General features: G+C 43.2%; 1 protein-coding gene and 1 pseudogene across 2 annotated transcripts in view; one reads left to right on the top strand and one right to left on the bottom strand.

Moving 5' to 3' along the window:
- The first annotated feature begins 6062 nt into the window (after positions 1-6062).
- LOC118617691 lies at positions 6063-7251 on the top strand (annotated as a pseudogene).
- Positions 7252-11992: 4741 nt separating this feature from the next.
- MYLK (myosin light chain kinase) overlaps positions 11993-17505 on the bottom strand; it is a 178591-nt gene continuing 173078 nt past the window's right edge. Inside the window, exons 30-31 of one of the 2 annotated variants that reach the window (XM_036242952.1) lie at positions 16262-16393; positions 11993-13641 (exon numbers count right to left, since the gene is read on the bottom strand). In XM_036242952.1, the coding sequence (XP_036098845.1) occupies positions 13391-13641; positions 16262-16393 (383 nt within the window). In that variant the 3' untranslated portion in view covers positions 11993-13390. The remainder of the gene's footprint in view (positions 13642-16261; positions 16394-17505) is intronic. The other variant, XM_036242953.1, reaches the window with a different exon arrangement.

Here is a 17505-nt window from a genome sequence, read left to right as displayed (position 1 = left end):
TGGTACTAGCACAAGAACAGGCATATAGACCAGTGGAACAGAACTGAGAACCCAGAAATGGACCAAGACACTATGCTCAATTAATATTTGACAAAGGTGGCAAGAGCATACAATGGAGTAAAGACAGCCTCTTCAATAAATGGTGTTGGGAAAATTGGACAGCTACATGCGAAAAAATGAAACTAGACCATCAACTTACACCATACACAAAAATAAACTCAAAATGGATAAAAGACTTAAATGTGACCCGTGAATCCATAAAAATCCTAGAAGAAAATGTAGGCAACAAAATTTCAGACGCCATATGCAGCAGAATTTTCACTGATACATTACCTAGGGCAACAGAAACAAAGGAGAAATTGAACACCTAGGACTACATCAAACTAAAAAGCTTCTGCACAGTAAAAGAAACAACCATGAAAATGGCAAGGCAACCCACTATATGGGAGAACATCATTGCCAATGATACATCAGATAAGGGGTTAATTTCCAAAATATATAGAGTACTCTTACAACTCAACAAAAGGAAGACAAAGAACCCAATTTAAAAATGGGCAGAGGAGCTGAAGAGACACCTCTCCAAACAAGACATACAAATGGCCAAGAGACATATGAAGAAATGCTTATCATCACTAATTATCAGAGAGATGCAAATTAAAACAACAATGAGGTATCACCTCACACCTGTCACAATGGCCACCATCAACAAATCATCAAGTGCTGGTGAGGGTATGGAGAAAAGGGGACTCTATTACACTGCTGGTGGGAATGCAGACTTGTGTATCCACTATGGAAAACACTATGGTGTTAACTCAAAAAATTAAAAATTGAATTGCCATTTGACCCAGTGATCCCACTTCTAGGAATATATCCTAAGAAGCTTGAAACACCAATCAGAAAAAATAAATATACCCCCATGTTCATAACAGCACTATTTACAATAGCTAAGATCTGGAAACAGCCCAAGTGTCCATCATTAGATGAATGGATAAAAAAGCGGTGGTACATATACACAATGGAGAACTATGCAGCTGTAAGAAAGAAAGATCTCTTATCCTTTGAGATCACATGGAGGGACCTGGGAAGTATTATTCTAGGCAAAACAAGCCAAGCAGAAAAAGACAAATACCACATGATCTCACTTATTTGTGGAATATAATGAACATAACAGTCTGAGGAATAGGGTAGACTCAGAGACGTGGAAGTAGGGTACAGACTGACAACCCTCAGAAGAGGGGGTGGTGGAGGGAGGGAAAAGATAAACCACAGAACTTATATGCATGTATGCATAACCGATGGACTTGGACAACAAAGCCGGGGATGGGGTGGGGGGGATGGGGAAGAGGGTGTCAATGGGATAAAAAAGGAGAAACATTGATAACAAAAATAATATAAAAAGATAAGTAAAAAACATAAAAAATAATAAAAATGTAAATAAAATAAAAAAGTGGAGAAATAATAATCTAGAGATGTATTAGACATGGAAATTGTTTAGACTATATTAAGTAGAAAAGTAGATTATACATGGTGTATAGTAAGACCTTATTTTTATTTATTTATTATATTCACCCAAGGACATTTTTCCATTTTTTGTTCAGATAGAGTGGGAGGGAGAGAGAGAGAGAGAGAAACATTGACGCGAAAGGGACACATCGAGTGGTTGCCACCCGCACGACCCAACCAGGGCCAGGGGCAAACTACAATTGAGGTATGTGCCCTTAGCAGGAACCGAACCCAGGTCTCTCTGCACTGCAGGCTGACGCTCTAACCACTGAGCCTAGCCAGCCAGGGCAAGACCTTATTTTTATAACAGTTAGGTATAGGTATGTATATCTACAGGTAAAAGAAAACCTAGAAGGGTTTTTCTATTATTAGTGTTTATCTTTGGTTAAGAGTGATTTTTTTTTTTTTTAATGTTCTTTTTGCCTATGTGTTTTGCATTTTCTTTTATGAGTGGTTTTGTGAGTAAAAAAATTTTCTTTAACCTTATCAAAAATGAGAATTCCTTTTTGTCTTTATTCTAGTGAGAATAGGTATTTAAGACAGGTCTAGAGGGTTTTTCAAGCGAAATGCTGATCAATATAAACTCCTTTATTTACCTTCCTTACAAAATCAGTAAATTCTTTGATGTTTTTGTATGAATGGTATTTCTGGTGGGAAGCTCAAAGAAAAGGAAGAGGAGGCAACAATAATGTGGGTAACGTTTTGGGTGCCACCTGAGATTTTCAAACTAAAGTGCACTGCCTAGCTATATTTAGAATTAAATCATTGCCTAGAATACAGGTTCTCAAACTCTTAAAAATTTTTGTATTGAGGACCATAAACAGCTTTTATTTATGTGGGTTAGAACTATTTGATATTATCCATATTTCTAATGTTGAAGAGATTTAGGCATACTAGAAAACAGGTTAATCTAAAGTATAAATTGTGACATGCTCTCTCTTGAGTATGCCTGTGCCCTTCCCCACCTCTTTCCCCTGGGGGAGCTCTCTTTTTCTGAAACCTTCCTGCCTGAGTCTTTTCTTCTCTACTTCACCCAGCCGCATTCTCTCTGCCTTTTCTCCCCCTGAGCCCACACAGCCCAGCTGGCTCACTTTTTCTACCCCTGTGCCTTTCTAAATAAACTTTCTCATAATCTGAAAAAAAAAAGTGTAAATTGTGTAACTGATTTAGACTTGAGATTCAAAGTTTAACTCTTTCTAAACTTATAAACAGTGTTGGACCCTTTAAAAGAAATTAAGTCCCATTGTGTTTATAAATTTATTTATGAGACTTATTTTACTTGAGAATGTATTTGCTAGGGACTTTTCTTGGAAAGTTTTGTTATAATTGAAGAAATGAAATGTGTTTATTACATTTATGAAGGCAGTTTTAAAATGTTTAAGGGAATTAATTAGAGCAACAAAATAAAACCCTCTTAGAGATGAATATTACATCTTGGTAAATTTGCAAATTTACAAATCAGATCTGAAAATTGAATTGAAATGTTTAAGTAAGAGATTTAAAATTTCAATAAAAGGTAAAATAGTAATCTAAAAAACCAAGAATAGTTTCTGAGTAATCTTTTATGTGCACAAAAATTGCCCCGAAATGCATAAAATAGCCTTATTGACAAGTTTATGAGACTCAGATTGTTTTATTGAGAAATTCCTGCACATGTGAGTCATTTCTCTGGGCTAATTTTCCAAGAAAAAAAGTGTCCTCCAAACTCTTGCATGTGCTGAAATAATCTGCAACATCAGGGCTGGCTGCATGGGTGCATAACTTGTACAGTCACACTTAGAGGGAACTCACATTTGCTTTAATTTCTGCTGTCACTGGAAATTTTTAAAAATGTTTTTATTGATTTTTTTAGAGAGAGAGATAGAAACATTGATGTGAGAGAGAAACATGGATCGGCTGCCTCCTGCATGCCCCCTACTAGTGATTGAGCCCGCAACCCAGGCATGTGCCTTGACTGGGAATCTAATGGGACCTCTCTGTCCATGGAATGATGCTCAATCCACTGAGCCACACCAGCTGGGCTCACTTGAAATTTTTAATACTTTTTAAAACATGGTACTCCATGTTTTCCTTCTGCACTTGCTCTGCAGATTATGTAGCTGGTCCTGCCTGGCAGTCACACAGTGGGAGAGGGCTGGAATTTCAAGGTTCTTTCTTTCTTTATTAATTTTTCCCTGTATTGATTTTAGAGAGAGAGGAAGGGAAAAAGAGAGAGAGATAGAAACATTGATTAGAGAGAACATGGACTGGCCACCTTCTGCATGCCCCACACTCAGGATCAGGCCCACAACCTGGGCATGTGTCCTGACCAGGAATTGAACCGGCGACCTCTTGTTGCACGGGTTGACACTCAACCACTGAGCCACACCGGCCAGACTCAAGGTTCTTTCTGTAGCTTCCCTGTCCGCTGCATCTTTGTGTTTTCTGAGTTGCCCGCTTTCCATCCTCAGTTGTACCTGTTTCCACTAGCCCACCACCTCTCTAGTATTAATTTAAAAGATCTCCTTTTCTGCCAGGCTGGGGAGGGCCTCTTAGAGGCCATGTGGACTAGGGAAGGAGGTGAAGGGAGGTTGTCTAATTCCCCTACTTTTGCCTAATTCTGTGGCAGGACTTAGCTTGCTTTTTGAAGCTTTCTTCTCTGTGAACACTTACGAAGTGGAAAAAATTGAAAAAAGAAATTAATGACCAATTATTCTATTGCCAAATTTCGTCAGCAACTCAAGTCTACTGTAGTACTTCTTTTATTCTGTGTCCTTGTGGGTTTATGCCTTTTGTTCCTTAGTTTCATTTTAGTGAGGTTTTGGGAGACATGAGATAAATGTTAAGTGTTCAATCTGCTATGTATGACCACTAGTCTCAATTGAGTTTCCATAGAAACAACTAGTCTTTTTTTTTTGTACCCACTTTTGATGGTTTATATAATACTTAAGTTAAATTATGTAATTATAATTACAAGTAGAACTAGCATAAATAAATTTAAGAACAAACCCAATTGACACTTGCTTGGTAAATATACAACTCAGTGGGAACAAAAGTGTGTGGGTATCAGTTAATTTACTTTACAAAGGAAATGAAAATTGTGGTTAAGTTGGGCAAGTTGAATTAAATGGAGAGCTTCTGCTTTAAATAATTGAATATAAGACATTTGTAAGGAGGGTGCATTATTGAAAGTCAAACAATTTGTCTCCTTGGACAACCAATTTAACTTAAAAGAAGCTTGTCTGTCTTTAAAAACTAGAACAAGCAAATGCTTTTCTAGGGTCAGGCTCTTTTCTGCCTTTTGACCATGGATACTATTGGTGTGTTCAGATGACCTCCTAGACTCTGGACCCTTGTCTTTCCTAACTCCCAATGATCCCATCCTAGCTCTGTCGTGAGCTCCTAGTTGGACTTTTGACCTGCTTTTGAAATCATTGTAATTAGTAATAGGACAGGAGCAAAGGGAAGGCCAGACATGATCGGCATGTCATTTGGGCAGCTTCACCAGGGAACCGCCCATTCCCTGCAGATCATTGGGGAAAAGTGTCCAGCAAAGGGGAGATGGACGCATGAGCAGTGATGTTAGGGTGACTAGGGGAGATGCCTATCAGTCACACCTGGGAACAGACATCATTGGCCAGAATGGGCATGGCTACTGCAAGCAGAAAAAAATTAGGACTGAGCCCTGGCCAGTTTGGCTCAGCGATTGGAGCGTCGGCCTGCGGACCAGAGTCCCAGGTTCGGTTCCCGCTAGGGGTGTACCAAAAAAAAAAAAAAAAATTGGGACTGCATAATCCCCTAAACAAAGGAGCTCACTCTCTTATTTCTCTTGGCACTCCTGGCTCTTGGCTGTGGGGCTCTCTCATTCCTGCTTCCTTGCATTCACCCATGTTTCCTCCGTAGCCGTGTGGCCCTGCGGTCCCCACATGCCATGGACTGATGGATTGCAACTAGGAACACAGCCAAGCTAGTCTGATGCTGGATGGGACGCTCCAACAGGGAACAGAAGCTCTGGACACTGGCTCTGATTTTAGCCCTGCTAAAGGAACCTCCATTTTTTAGCTTTCTAGATACTTTATAAAAGATATCTATCCTTTTCCTGAGACTGTATAGCAGAGCCCTATTTGATCTGTGGTTAATATGCAGCCAGAAACAAGTCAATGTAAATTTGCTTTGTATATATCAATTAAAAATCAGGGAACTTTTGCGGGTAAAGGTTAAGTGCAATTAAGGTCAAGCTTACCACCCTGGCTGTTTTTGCTCAGTGGTTAGAGCGTCAGCCCGCAGACCAAAGAGTCTCGAGTTCTATTCCTGCCAAAGGTATGTGCCTCGGTTGCAGTTTGTCCCCGGCCCCAAATGGGGGTTGTTTGGGTGGCAACCAACCAATGTGTCTCTCTTGCATCGATGTTTCTCTCTCTCTCTCTTCCTCCCTCTCTGAAGATAAATGTAAAAATATCTTCAGGTGAGGATTGAAAAAAAAAAGTCAAGAGGTGGAGCTGAGACGCGGTCCTGACTGCTTGCTAACTCCAGGACCAGGTTTAAATTTTTGAAATTGAAATAGGTCTACGCATTAGGAACTTATGTCTTTTCTTGTAAATAAACCAGAGCGAATTAGGCAGTTGGTCTCAGAAAAGTTCATTGTTGAGGGCTTAAGAGATTTGGAACTATTTGGAGACCAATGAGGTGAGCTCAGGAGATTGTGAGTAGCTTTCTGCCGGAGGGAGGGTGTTACGAGCTACTCACCATTATAGGCAAAGGATTTGAGGACCTGATGACAGTGAATCTAGCAAATCAACGGGCGAGTATGTGATGGTGCGAAGGATTAACCTAGAAGCTTGTTCCGAGATAGTGATGTTCCTGCAGGGGGAACTTCATGTCTCTAAACTCTTCAGCCATCCCAACATCCTGCCATATCGAGCCACCTTTATTGCAGACATGAGCTGTGGGTTGTCACGCCATTCATGGCATATGGTTCTGCAAAGGATCTCATCTGTACACACTTCATGGATGGCATGCACGAACTGGCGATTGCTTACATCTTGCAGGGGGTGCTCAAGGCCCTTGACTACATCCACCACATGGGCTATGTACACAGGAGTGTCAGAGCCAGTCACATTCTCATCTCCGTGGATGGGAAGGTCTACCTGTCTGGTTTACGCAGCAACCTCAGCATGATCAGCCATGGCAGCGTATGGTCCATGATTTTCCCAAGTACAGTGTCAGGGTTCTGCCTTGGCTCAGCCCAGAGGTCCTCCAGCAGAATCTGCAGGGTTATGATGCCAAGTCTGACATCTGCAGTGTGGGAATCACAGCCTGTGAGCTGGCCAGTGGCCATGTGCCCTTTAAGGACATGCCTGCCACCCAGATGCTGCTGGAGAAACTGAACGGCACCATCCCCGCTGAGGAGCTGACCATGAGCACCTCACGCTCAGCGGCCAACTCTGGCCTGAGTGAGAGCCTGGCCACCAGCACCCCCAGGACCTCCAGTGGGGACTCGATATCCCGCCCCCTCACTGCACCTTTCCCCCCACTCCCACCACTTTGTGGAGCGGTGCCTTCAGCGCAACCCCACGTGAGACCAAACGCCAGCACCCTCCGGAACCATTCTTTTTTCAAGCAGATCAAGCGACGCGCCTCAGAGGCCTGAGTTACTCCGTCCTGTCACCCTCATCACCAGTTTAGAGGGGCAGCGAGTCTCAAGGTCACAGTAAGATCGTCAGCCTAGTAACAAACCTGGAGGAGTGGGAGGTGGAAGGGTGGGAGTTCTGAGCCTCGAGGAAGGTGCACATTTTCCAACACATGACGGATGCGTGAGCCTCCGGGCCCCTTCCTGAGGGCTGGCCGCATACCCACCCTTCTGGGTGCAGGTTGGGTAGAAAGGACATTTCTCCAGGAGAGTTGTCTGCTTGCTGACGGGGAAATTCCTGGAGAGAAACTTTACTGCTTCGAGGCTCCGAGACACAAGGGAATCCCAACGCTAGGGATCCAGACGGACCAAAAAGCTGACATTCCCAGCCCTGGGTGCTCAACAACCTCTTCAGAAGGAAGAGATACTATCCGGTCGCTGGGGGCTGAAGTTTAAGCCCAGGGTTTGACTCATTGACTCACGGAACTGTGCGACTTCCTCTTCCCACTCACGCTCTCTTACCAGCGAAATGCCATTCTTTTCCAGTGTCTCAGATCCTGAAGGTCCGTGGAGAGGCAAGCAGTGAGCAACCTGCCCCCTTCCCTCTGACCTCTCCCTAATCACTGGAGGGAAGGGTTCCCTCCCCCCCCCTTTTTTTTTGGTTTATTTTTAAGCACCAGGTTAAGGTTGGGGCACTCCGTCCTGATCCTTGTTATCACTTGGGCCCTGACACCTAAAACTTCGCCACAGTTCATCCGTGAAGTGCGTCCCCCGCCCCCCCCCCCCCCGAGTCCGCCTCGCTGCCTCCTGCGCTGCCGTGGTGCTTTCTCACGGGCCATATGTCTTGCCTAGCCAGGGGCTTACGTCCGTACGCCGAGGTAGTTTTATTGTCAGAACAAATTAAAAATTTCAGAGGAAAAACAAGGTCCAGCTTACCTGAGAATTTTCCTCTTGACTGGAAAATAAGACTCGTAAGGTCAGGTGAGCTTTCCCCCTTCGGGTATGAAGAAGAGTATTTAGGAGCCGGGAGTTAGTTTCCTTAGAACAAGAGGCAGTTGTTGCCTTCCCTAAACTCACAGCAGTTCTTTTTGGGGCAACTGCATGGGCACTTTCTGTTTCAAAGATCCTTTATTGGGCAGTGGGTGGAATTTAAATAATTCTTTTCATCTTTCATTATTTAAAAGTATGCAACTTTTTCACATATTTGTTTTGTTGCTGCAGAAGTATAATCAGTTCCTTGAACACGGATGTCAGAGGATGTTTGACACCTTAGCATCTCTGGGGCTCACCATAAGGATGAGGTAGTACGCATGAGCTCATTTAATTGTTTATTTTTTTATTTTTTATTTTTTCTGTATTGATTTTAGAGAGAGTAGACGTGAGAGGGAGAGAGAGATAGAAATATCGATGAAAGAGAACATGGATTGGCTGCCTCCTGCATGCCCCCCTGGGGATCAGGCCCACAACCTGGGCATGTGCCCTGACCGGGAATTGAACTGGTGACCTCTTGGTGCATGGGTCAACGCTCAACCAGAGCCGCACCAGCTGGATGAGCTCATTTAATTTTTATATCAACCTGTGAGGTAGGAACTATTATTGTTCTAATTTTATAGGTGAGGAAACTAAAGCACAGGCTACACAGCTCCAGGAGGTATGGTTGGAACTGACTCTACTTGGCTGATTAACCAGGTTAGCTAGATCCTACCCTAGTATCCAGTAGCATTTACCTTTAATGAACAGGTAAAGAGCTTTCTGGAGAGACAGATCTAGGACTTCATGGACCTTACCGAATAGGTTGTATGACTGCTTGCTAATAAATGTTTGATGAGTTTGGCTGAGGCTACCTTTCTCTGTAACATACCGTCTAGAACAAGGCTGTGAAGAAGCCCTATGGCTCAACCTATCTCTTGACTATTGGAGGCTACTAATGTCTGCCCAGAAGAAGCTAATAAATGTGAATGACCAAAGTGACTTAGGTTAATTTGTAACCTTCTTCTTCCTTAGTTATTTCCAGCTGGAAGAAATTTAGTCCCAAAAAGTCAGATAATGTGAAGATTTATTATACACCTCTGTGTGGTCGCTATTGGGGCTATAGTCTCTGACGTGAACCCATCCCTGAAACGTGAGCTTTGGAACAGTGGCAAGGCCTGTGGACTAAAGTTTCAAGCAACCAGCAGTTAGAAATCTAATGTTGTCTCCAAGCACTATAACTCTCCTGGATATTTCCAGTTCCAGTGGGAAAGGAATTAGGATCAAAGCCACTGAAGTTAAAATGAATGTGGCTTTAAGGATGGACCCTCCCCCTTCCTTTTGGTTCACTGTCAAGGAAATTCTGCCCCAGCGACCCTGTCCCCTTCTCTGCACCTGTCTATCTCAGATGTCTGTATTGGGCATTCCCCTCCCGCAAGTAGCACCAAGTTCCAAACAACAGGAGATTTTTGGCCTAGCTGGTTTCATATCGCAAATAATCTGGTCATTGTTTGTGAATTGCATGTATATTTAGATTTTGTGGTGAGGAGGACAGAATTGGTACTTTAAAAATGTCTTAAAAAGTGAAAAATATATATGAATATAATTAATGAAGAGCAATAACCTAAGTATTAGTCTGTATTATCCAATACAATTGATGAAACTCTGGACCACATTCCCGGGACTGACTGCACAGAAACTTTTGAGTTTTGATTTCACAGTAATTTGAAAAGGGATATGCACAGTTATGGTAAAATTTGGGGTTTCTCTTTTCCTCTTCTTTTAATCTATCTTAAACAATGCTGCCTGCGAGAACTTTATAGAAAGTTCTAATCTGTACTGTCCAATAAGGTAGCCACGTTAGTCACATATGACTACTAAACATTTGAAATGAATGTGGCTGGTGTAACTGAGGAACTGAATTTTAAATTTCATTTATTTTAATTAAATTAAATAGCCACTTGTGCCTCATGGTTACCACACTGGTCAGAACAGATCTAGAATACGGTGATGACCTTGTAACAGCCTAGGTTATGTCGCAGCCACAAAGAACGCTAAATTCTTGGTGATTTATAAGAACAAAGGTTTATTTCTTGTGTTCTGTACATATCTGGGGTTGCCAGGGGAGCCAGGTGGGTAAAGCAGTCTCATCTCACTTGCTGGCAGTCGTGTGGGGGGTTTTGCCCCAGAACGAAAAGGCTCCGTCCCAGAGGGGAGGCGCCTGGCTCAGCTCCCAGCTCCCGACCAGGACCAGGACGCAGCCCCAGCGAGCCCGCGAGCCGGAGGCAGCCCTCAGTGTGCCAGGGGCAGACGGCCTCAGCCGTGACTGCCACAGAGGTCAGCCTCCCTCTCGAATACAGAAGAGTTCCCAGGGGGTAAGGAGTAATCGTATTTGTTTTCTTGAAAAGTAGAGATTGAGTTTGTTTAGAATTCAGTTATCCTTCGCCTCCCGGATACTCACTGCACAGATTTATTAAAAGCAGGTAAAATGTGAAAAGTAAAACTCAAATATTTGATAAAAAGAAAGAGACTTTATATAAATTAAGTTAGAGCTGAGAACAGTCAGCATGTCTTTTTAGTTACACCTGAAAATATCATTGAATATGAAGCTCTGCAATGTGAGGAACCACCAATGGATTATTCTTTATATGTATGGGATGAAAATGGAAGAAAATGTATTTGTTATTTTTTTCATGGTACAGAATATATATGGTACATTTTTCACTGCAAGGAATAAAAAGGCTTTTCTTTCTTTCTTTCTTTTTTTGGTACGTGCCCCTAGTGGGAACCGAACCCGGGACTCTCTGGTCCGCAGGCCAGTGCTCCAACCACTGAGTCAAACTGGCCAGGGCAAGGCTTTTCTTTAAAAATAATAATTTTCTCACTAGAAACATCTGTAGATTGTGGTTGCCTAAAAAAGATGAAAAAGTTTAAATATCTATTAACTGGACAAATAGACTGTTTCTTTCCAGGCCATGCTGTAGAATCATGGAATTACCTAGTCTAACATTTAATGGTATGCCTTGATTCTCTCTAGAATATCTACAGTATTGTTTGGACCTCTAGACATGGGGGAGTCACCATCTGATATCTGACCACAGACTTCCTGTAAAGCAGGAGTGAGTTTCCGGGTAACAAATGCTTCAATATCAAGACATGGAAAGATGGTACCTGGCTACTAATAATATGTTTCACCAAAGTTACAAATGCAAACCAAGTCCTGGTAAATAGTATTAATGGTGATGACAATTTTGCTACATGCTGAAAATGCATATAGGTTTTAGCATTGTGAGGATACTATGGATATCTGGAGTGTAATTGAACCAAACTGATGCTCGAGAGAAATTCTGAACTAAGCGTGCAAATTAGGCTACCTAGTATACAAGAACTACCTAAGTCGTCCTGCTCCTTAGTGAAACACAACCATATAAGCTGTTTATGCAGCATTTTCGTGTCCAAGGTCTATCTGGGTAGTCTACAACTGGGGCAAGTCTACAATTGGGAAGACAGAGAAGGCTGCAAAGACCAAACAAAAGTATGCACTGTGGTATCCTTTATTTAAAAATTGTGAGCTAACTACAGTTGTAGTGTTCTCATTTACCAATTTGATGGCATAATAAACTGGGAGAACATTAACACAATTTCAAGAAGGCATCAAAAACCTGTAAACAAACGTAAACACCGTACATGCGCGCACACATACAACACGCACACACACACACACACACACACACACAGATTATAGTCTAAACACAAAGGTGATGAAGAAAAGCTCTGAATGCTCTCAATCAAATTAAAAACCCTTTGTTATAATAAATTGTGGCAATACTGTGGCTATTATGAAAAATATTGTAACTGTTTAAAAAGCAAAAAAAAAAAATACTGGCAATTTGAAACTAGCAGTAAAAAGCAGGTAAGATAGAATGGAAAATAACATAAGACTAAGTAATAGCAAATTCTAATGTTGATACTGTGTAGGATTGCACTGAAGTAATTTAAAGTTGGTTCTTGAACTATTAAAATATCTCTTGAAATACTAAAACGCTGCACTTTACAAATAGTGGAAAAGAATAAAGTATTTGGAATGTTACACACACACACACACACAGAGGAAATGTATTAGGCATATCAGTTTATGGTCTTTGTTTAAGACCTTCAAAAAGTTTTATAAAGAAAAATTTAAGTGCCAATGTAGTGAAAGAAAGTTGAAAATTCCTAAAGATGCAAATCTGAGTGCATTTATCAGGTCTAAGAATATATTTCACGGTTGGGGCAGGGCATGACTGATGCAAATTCAAGAAAAAATCCATCCTGGAAGCCACGGGGTAGGTAGGGTTCTCTGGAGGTTGGTTAGAACGAAGGCGTGTTAAACTCAGGCTATCCTGAAGGAGACTCCTACAGCTCTTCATCAGTTGAAATCTGTTTCACAATGGCCAATAAATAACTACGACTAACTTTTCAGCAAGCTGGTTTTTTTCATACAAACAGAAAAATCTTTCCCGTACATGCAGAGCTGATGTTCTATGACAGCACAAATATGAATCCTGGTTTCAGAAGAAAAGCACATTAGCAAGGATTCCCCCCTTGTCCACAGGTTCTTATAAAAATGTCTGAAGTGGCTAGACATCTGCAAAGAGGGGACACGTTTAGATTGCCTACTGATTTTGGAAGAAAGGTTTCATTTTCCTAAGGGAGCCAGCCATCCATGAGCAGGGGACCTGCTTCCAGAATCTAAGTGTCACGTCCTTCGTGCTTAAGCTCATGGCAAGTTCGGTCCAGAGACACCGGCAGGTAGGACGGGGAAGATGGAAGTCTGGATGTCTGCAGTACACTTCGGAGTGAAACGTGCCTTGTCAGGTAAAGCGGCTCAGCTTTCAGATGAAGTGCTGCAGTCTGGAGAAGACCCAGTTCTCCGGAGTTAGGAGCTGGGAGACAGGCCACTACCTGCAGGGCCTCTGGGCTGACCTGTGGGAGCAGGGCCTTATCTTTCATGAGTGCTTTCGGCTGGGGAACTTGTGACTTTGCCCAGAAAAAGACTTCTTTTGGTTACTTTCTAAAATCAACTGGTCGGGCCGGTTACTGCTGATCTCCCAAAATCAAATCTAGCTGCACGAGTATCTTAAGGTGCCAGCTAACTGAGATTAATGCCCATCGATAACGCTGCTGGGTATGAACTGCTGTTACGAAGAACTGACCCCCCAATGACCTAAAACTAGGTAATCTATCACACTAGGTGTTTTACTATCTTGGATTTTTTGAGCTTTAGAAAAAGTCTGTAATATGACTTAGAAACTGCTTCTCTCTAGCTTTGTTTCACTCTTCCTCTTCTTCCTCTTCCCCTTCTCCTTCTCCTTCCTCCATGGTTTCCACAATGAGTTCCGCTGTGCAGGTGGCCTCTCCAAGGCTGTTGACAGCCTTGCAGGTGTACTTGGCATCATCATCGCCGCACACGTCGCTAATGATTAAAGAGCAGTTCCCATCCTCATCGTAGTCTATCTGGAAGTGGCGGGACTCCCTGATGGACTGGTCGTCTTTGAACCAGACGACCTCAGGGTCTGGGTATCCTGCATCACAGGGAGGGAACACAAGTAGCAAACACCGTCATTCAGCATTCCTTACCAGTTCATGCCAGCAACTCCCAAGCTACCTCTATTGATTAATGTAGTAAAGGGGGAAAAAACTATGACGTTGCCTTTTAGCAGCTGTTTTGATATTTGCATTTGAATAAGCACGTACTATAAATACTAGTATCTGCAACCCCACATGAGGTGTTTTGTGGTCATCCATTTCCCATCATGTGGGGTGTGCCCCCCTCCAACTTTATACAGACGCAGAGTACTGCCGGGAACACCGTCCCAACTCCAGCAACATGTGAGAGCCAACTGTCTTCTGGGATGAAGGGAAAATATTTTGTATAAGCGTTGAACTTAAATACATTTTTTTAAAAAGTAAGATTCAGCCCTGGCCGGTTTGGCTCAGTGGTTAGAGCGTCGGCCTGCGGTCCAGAGAGACCCGGGTTCGGTTCCCGCTAAGGGCATGTACCTCGGTTGCAGTTTGTCCCCGGCCCTGGTTGGGTCGTGTGGGTGGCAGCCACTCAATGTGTCCCTTTCACGTCGATGTTTCTCTCTCTCTCTCTCCCTCCCTCCCACACTCTATCTAAACAAAAAATGAAAAAATGTCCTCGGGCGAGGATAATAAAAAAATAAATAAAAATAAAAAAATAAAAAGTAAGATTCAAAACAAATAGGCACAAGGGATCTTTTGGGGTGTGTGTGTAGAAATGTTCTAAAATTGGATTGTGGTGATGACTGCACAATTCTGTAAATTTATTAAAAATAATTGAATTGTACACAATATGGGTGAACTATATGGTATGTAAATTATAACTTAAAGCTGATAACAGCTCTATAAAACGTAAGTTAGAGAAGTTGGTAATATTGCTAAGAAAAAAAAGCAGTATTTGTCTTAGTCTAATCCAAAGACATAATCCGCTTCTGGATAACTGGAAATTGGACCACACTGATTAGCCTCATTTTACGAATTAATCATGTTTCTGCAAAATTCAGCATTAAAAAAAGTATCTATATCTATCTATCTATCTATCTATCTATCTATCTATCTATCTATCTAGAGCGCCTTTAAAATACAGGGTGGAACAAAAGTAGGTTTACAGTTGTTCTATAGAAAATAATACAGTAATTAATAAATAATATAGGAATGAACTTTCACCTACAGCTGTAAACCTACTTTTGCCACATTCTGTATATAATAATTCTATCTGACTTGTTCTTAAATTTTGGAGTATTTTTACAGGAAAAAAAATTGTAGCCCCAATGAGAATAAATAGTATATATTAGAACTTCAGAATTCTAACATTCTTTTCAAGTAGAATTTTGTTTCCATTAAAACAGCATCCACGTGCTTTCATTTCTCCGCAGTGCTCCAGCAGAAGTTATGCATTTACCAAAGAAATAATTCCAAAGAAAAAAGTGCAAAGATAGTCATTATGTTCTAATCATTTTTTAAAAACAGAAAAAGGAAAGAACTTTTGAAGACGCAGACAATGGTGATGGTGAGTTACAAGCTCTCAGCAGAACTCCCAACCTGAGCACATCACATTTTCAAAATCGAACGGAAAGAAAGATGATAGTAGGCAAGGCATTTAGAAGGCATTTTGATGATATAACGACACAGGTGAAAAATTGTTTTTTCATCCCTAACTTTGGGTTACTTTACCCAACAGGCGTTATGTAGTCACTGCGTGAGAATCCTACAGAGTGGGAGGCGTGCTTTGTTCTGACTGCTGTCCTGTGCTGTGCAGTCTTGGAAAAGCTGCCTAATGAACACTTGTGCTTTATTTGATCAGACTGAAATGGGAAATAACCTTCCACTCTGGTTGACATACGACAGTCACCAACGTGAAGCCTGGCTTATCTTGCCCTTTGCCTTTCTAGAAAGTTGCAGACTATGGAAACTGATATGCGTTGTGTCACCACCACAAAGAACTGCTAAGCTCTTGTGTGCTATGCTAAGATCCCTTCAGCTCACGAGTCCACAGCCACACGATTCTGGCCAGCAGGGACGCAGGGGAAGGTGGCACAGGTGCCTGGACCGCCCTCAGCTTGAAGTCCCACTGTGTGCTCTCTGCACTTGTCAATCCCACAACTTCCCCCATATCTCGAAAGGACGTAAAAGGTTTCTCTTTTCACATATGTCATCTAAGACTCCCAGAGCCACTCAGGACATTAGACGTCATCTCATAGGTAAGGGCCTCTGGCTCAGAGCAGTCAGACCCCCACGTGAGGTCACACAGCCCGCTGAAGCCACGTCTTACGCTCTGGGCCACCTCCTTTGAGAGCCGCTTGTGGGCACATGCTTCCCCGAAACTTGAAACTTCATTTCATCAAGCACATTCCATCGCCACATGCGACTGTCCGTGATAAACCACTTTTAACCTGGGTCTAGTGGCTGATGTAAGTAAGTGAAATATCAAATGTGCCCCTGGGTAAGTCACTGAATGGCACTAACCTTCAAGAGGTGGAGTGGGGTCAATGGGCCAAGTTCCTCTAGACCCAGTTTCCCTCATAGCCTGGCTGTCCCCAGTTGCTCCCAGAACTGACACCTTGCCCGGGGCACACAGTTGGGGCCCACCAACCACCTTCTGTAGTTACAGCTACAACTCACCTTCAATCTTGCAGTCAAATCTAGCAGCACTTCCCTCCACAACTTCTAAGTCACGGATGGTCTTAGAGAAATAGGGTTTTACATGGGGCTTTTCCTCAGCCACAGCCTCCAGGAAAGCTTGGGAGACATCTTCTAGAAGACGGGAGAGGACGTGGTCATTCCTTTATTCCTTATGCTTTCTAGTTTAGAAAAGCCAACTTAAAAATTTTTTAAAGAAGCTCTAATTTAGCCCTGGCCGGTTTGGCTCAGTGGTTGGAGCATCGGCCTGCGGTCCGGAGAGACCCGGGTTCGGTTCCCGCTAAGGGCACGTACCTCGGTTGCGGTTTGTCCCCAGTCCTGTTTGGTTGTGCGGGTGGCAGCCACTCGATGTGTCCCTTTCATGTCAATGTTTCTCTCTCTCTGTCTCTCCCTCTCTCTCCCTCCCACTCTATCTGAACAAAAAATGGAAAAATGTCCTCGGGTGAGGATAAAAAAAAAAAAAGTAGCTCTAATTTAGCAAATAATGCAGCTTAGAGGACTGAGTCATCAGGACACCTTTCTCCTGGGGATAGGTTGGCCAACTGCCAGATGGTTTTGGCAGAAGAGAAAACTGTGACCAAACTGGGGAAATGTTTGGACTCCCCCTTCCCTTACGCTGACACATTAAGAAAAGAAATAATCTTCAAAAAGGATTTTTGGCTGCATTTCGTGCTGTTTCAGGATTCAGCCGAGGGTATCTAAGAAGGACGGAGTGGCACCAGCCTCTGGCTCTGTACCCCGTGCCCTCCGCCTGTAGCAGCAGGCCCTTCCCTGCTCCTGAGGAGGGAGGGGCCAGCCTAGGGGCATCCTCCACCTGCCACACTTCGGATCTCGCGTATACTGCCTTCACGTTGTATGACAGCAGACCAGGGCTTGGGACTGGGCCAGGGGAAAGCTGGAACTTGGGGGGGCTCCTGTATCCTCTTCCTCCCCTTCAGGCTCTCTGTGGGTCATCTGGGGGTGGCAGGAGAAGGTCTGTCCCTGCTGCACGAGCACACCCGGCAAGCGGCCGCGCCAGTGCCGGTGCCTTCGTGCACAAAGGGGTCTCCACTCGGCTTCTCACCTTTGGGTACCAACAGCGCCAGGCAGCAGGGGTGGAGGGGTGTCTCTGGCCAAACGAGGCACCTCGAGAAGGTAAGGGCAGTCCCTGCATGCACCTGATGCAGGGAGAGGCCGAGGCATTCACTGAGGAGATGGACAGGGCAGCATCTCACAGACAGTGGGCG

This window comes from Molossus molossus, unplaced genomic scaffold, assembly GCF_014108415.1.
Source record: "Molossus molossus isolate mMolMol1 unplaced genomic scaffold, mMolMol1.p scaffold_m16_p_5, whole genome shotgun sequence".
Taxonomy (NCBI): domain Eukaryota; kingdom Metazoa; phylum Chordata; class Mammalia; order Chiroptera; family Molossidae; genus Molossus; species Molossus molossus.
The sequence above is the reverse complement of the archived record's forward strand: the minus strand, read 5'-3'. Positions and strand labels throughout refer to the sequence as shown.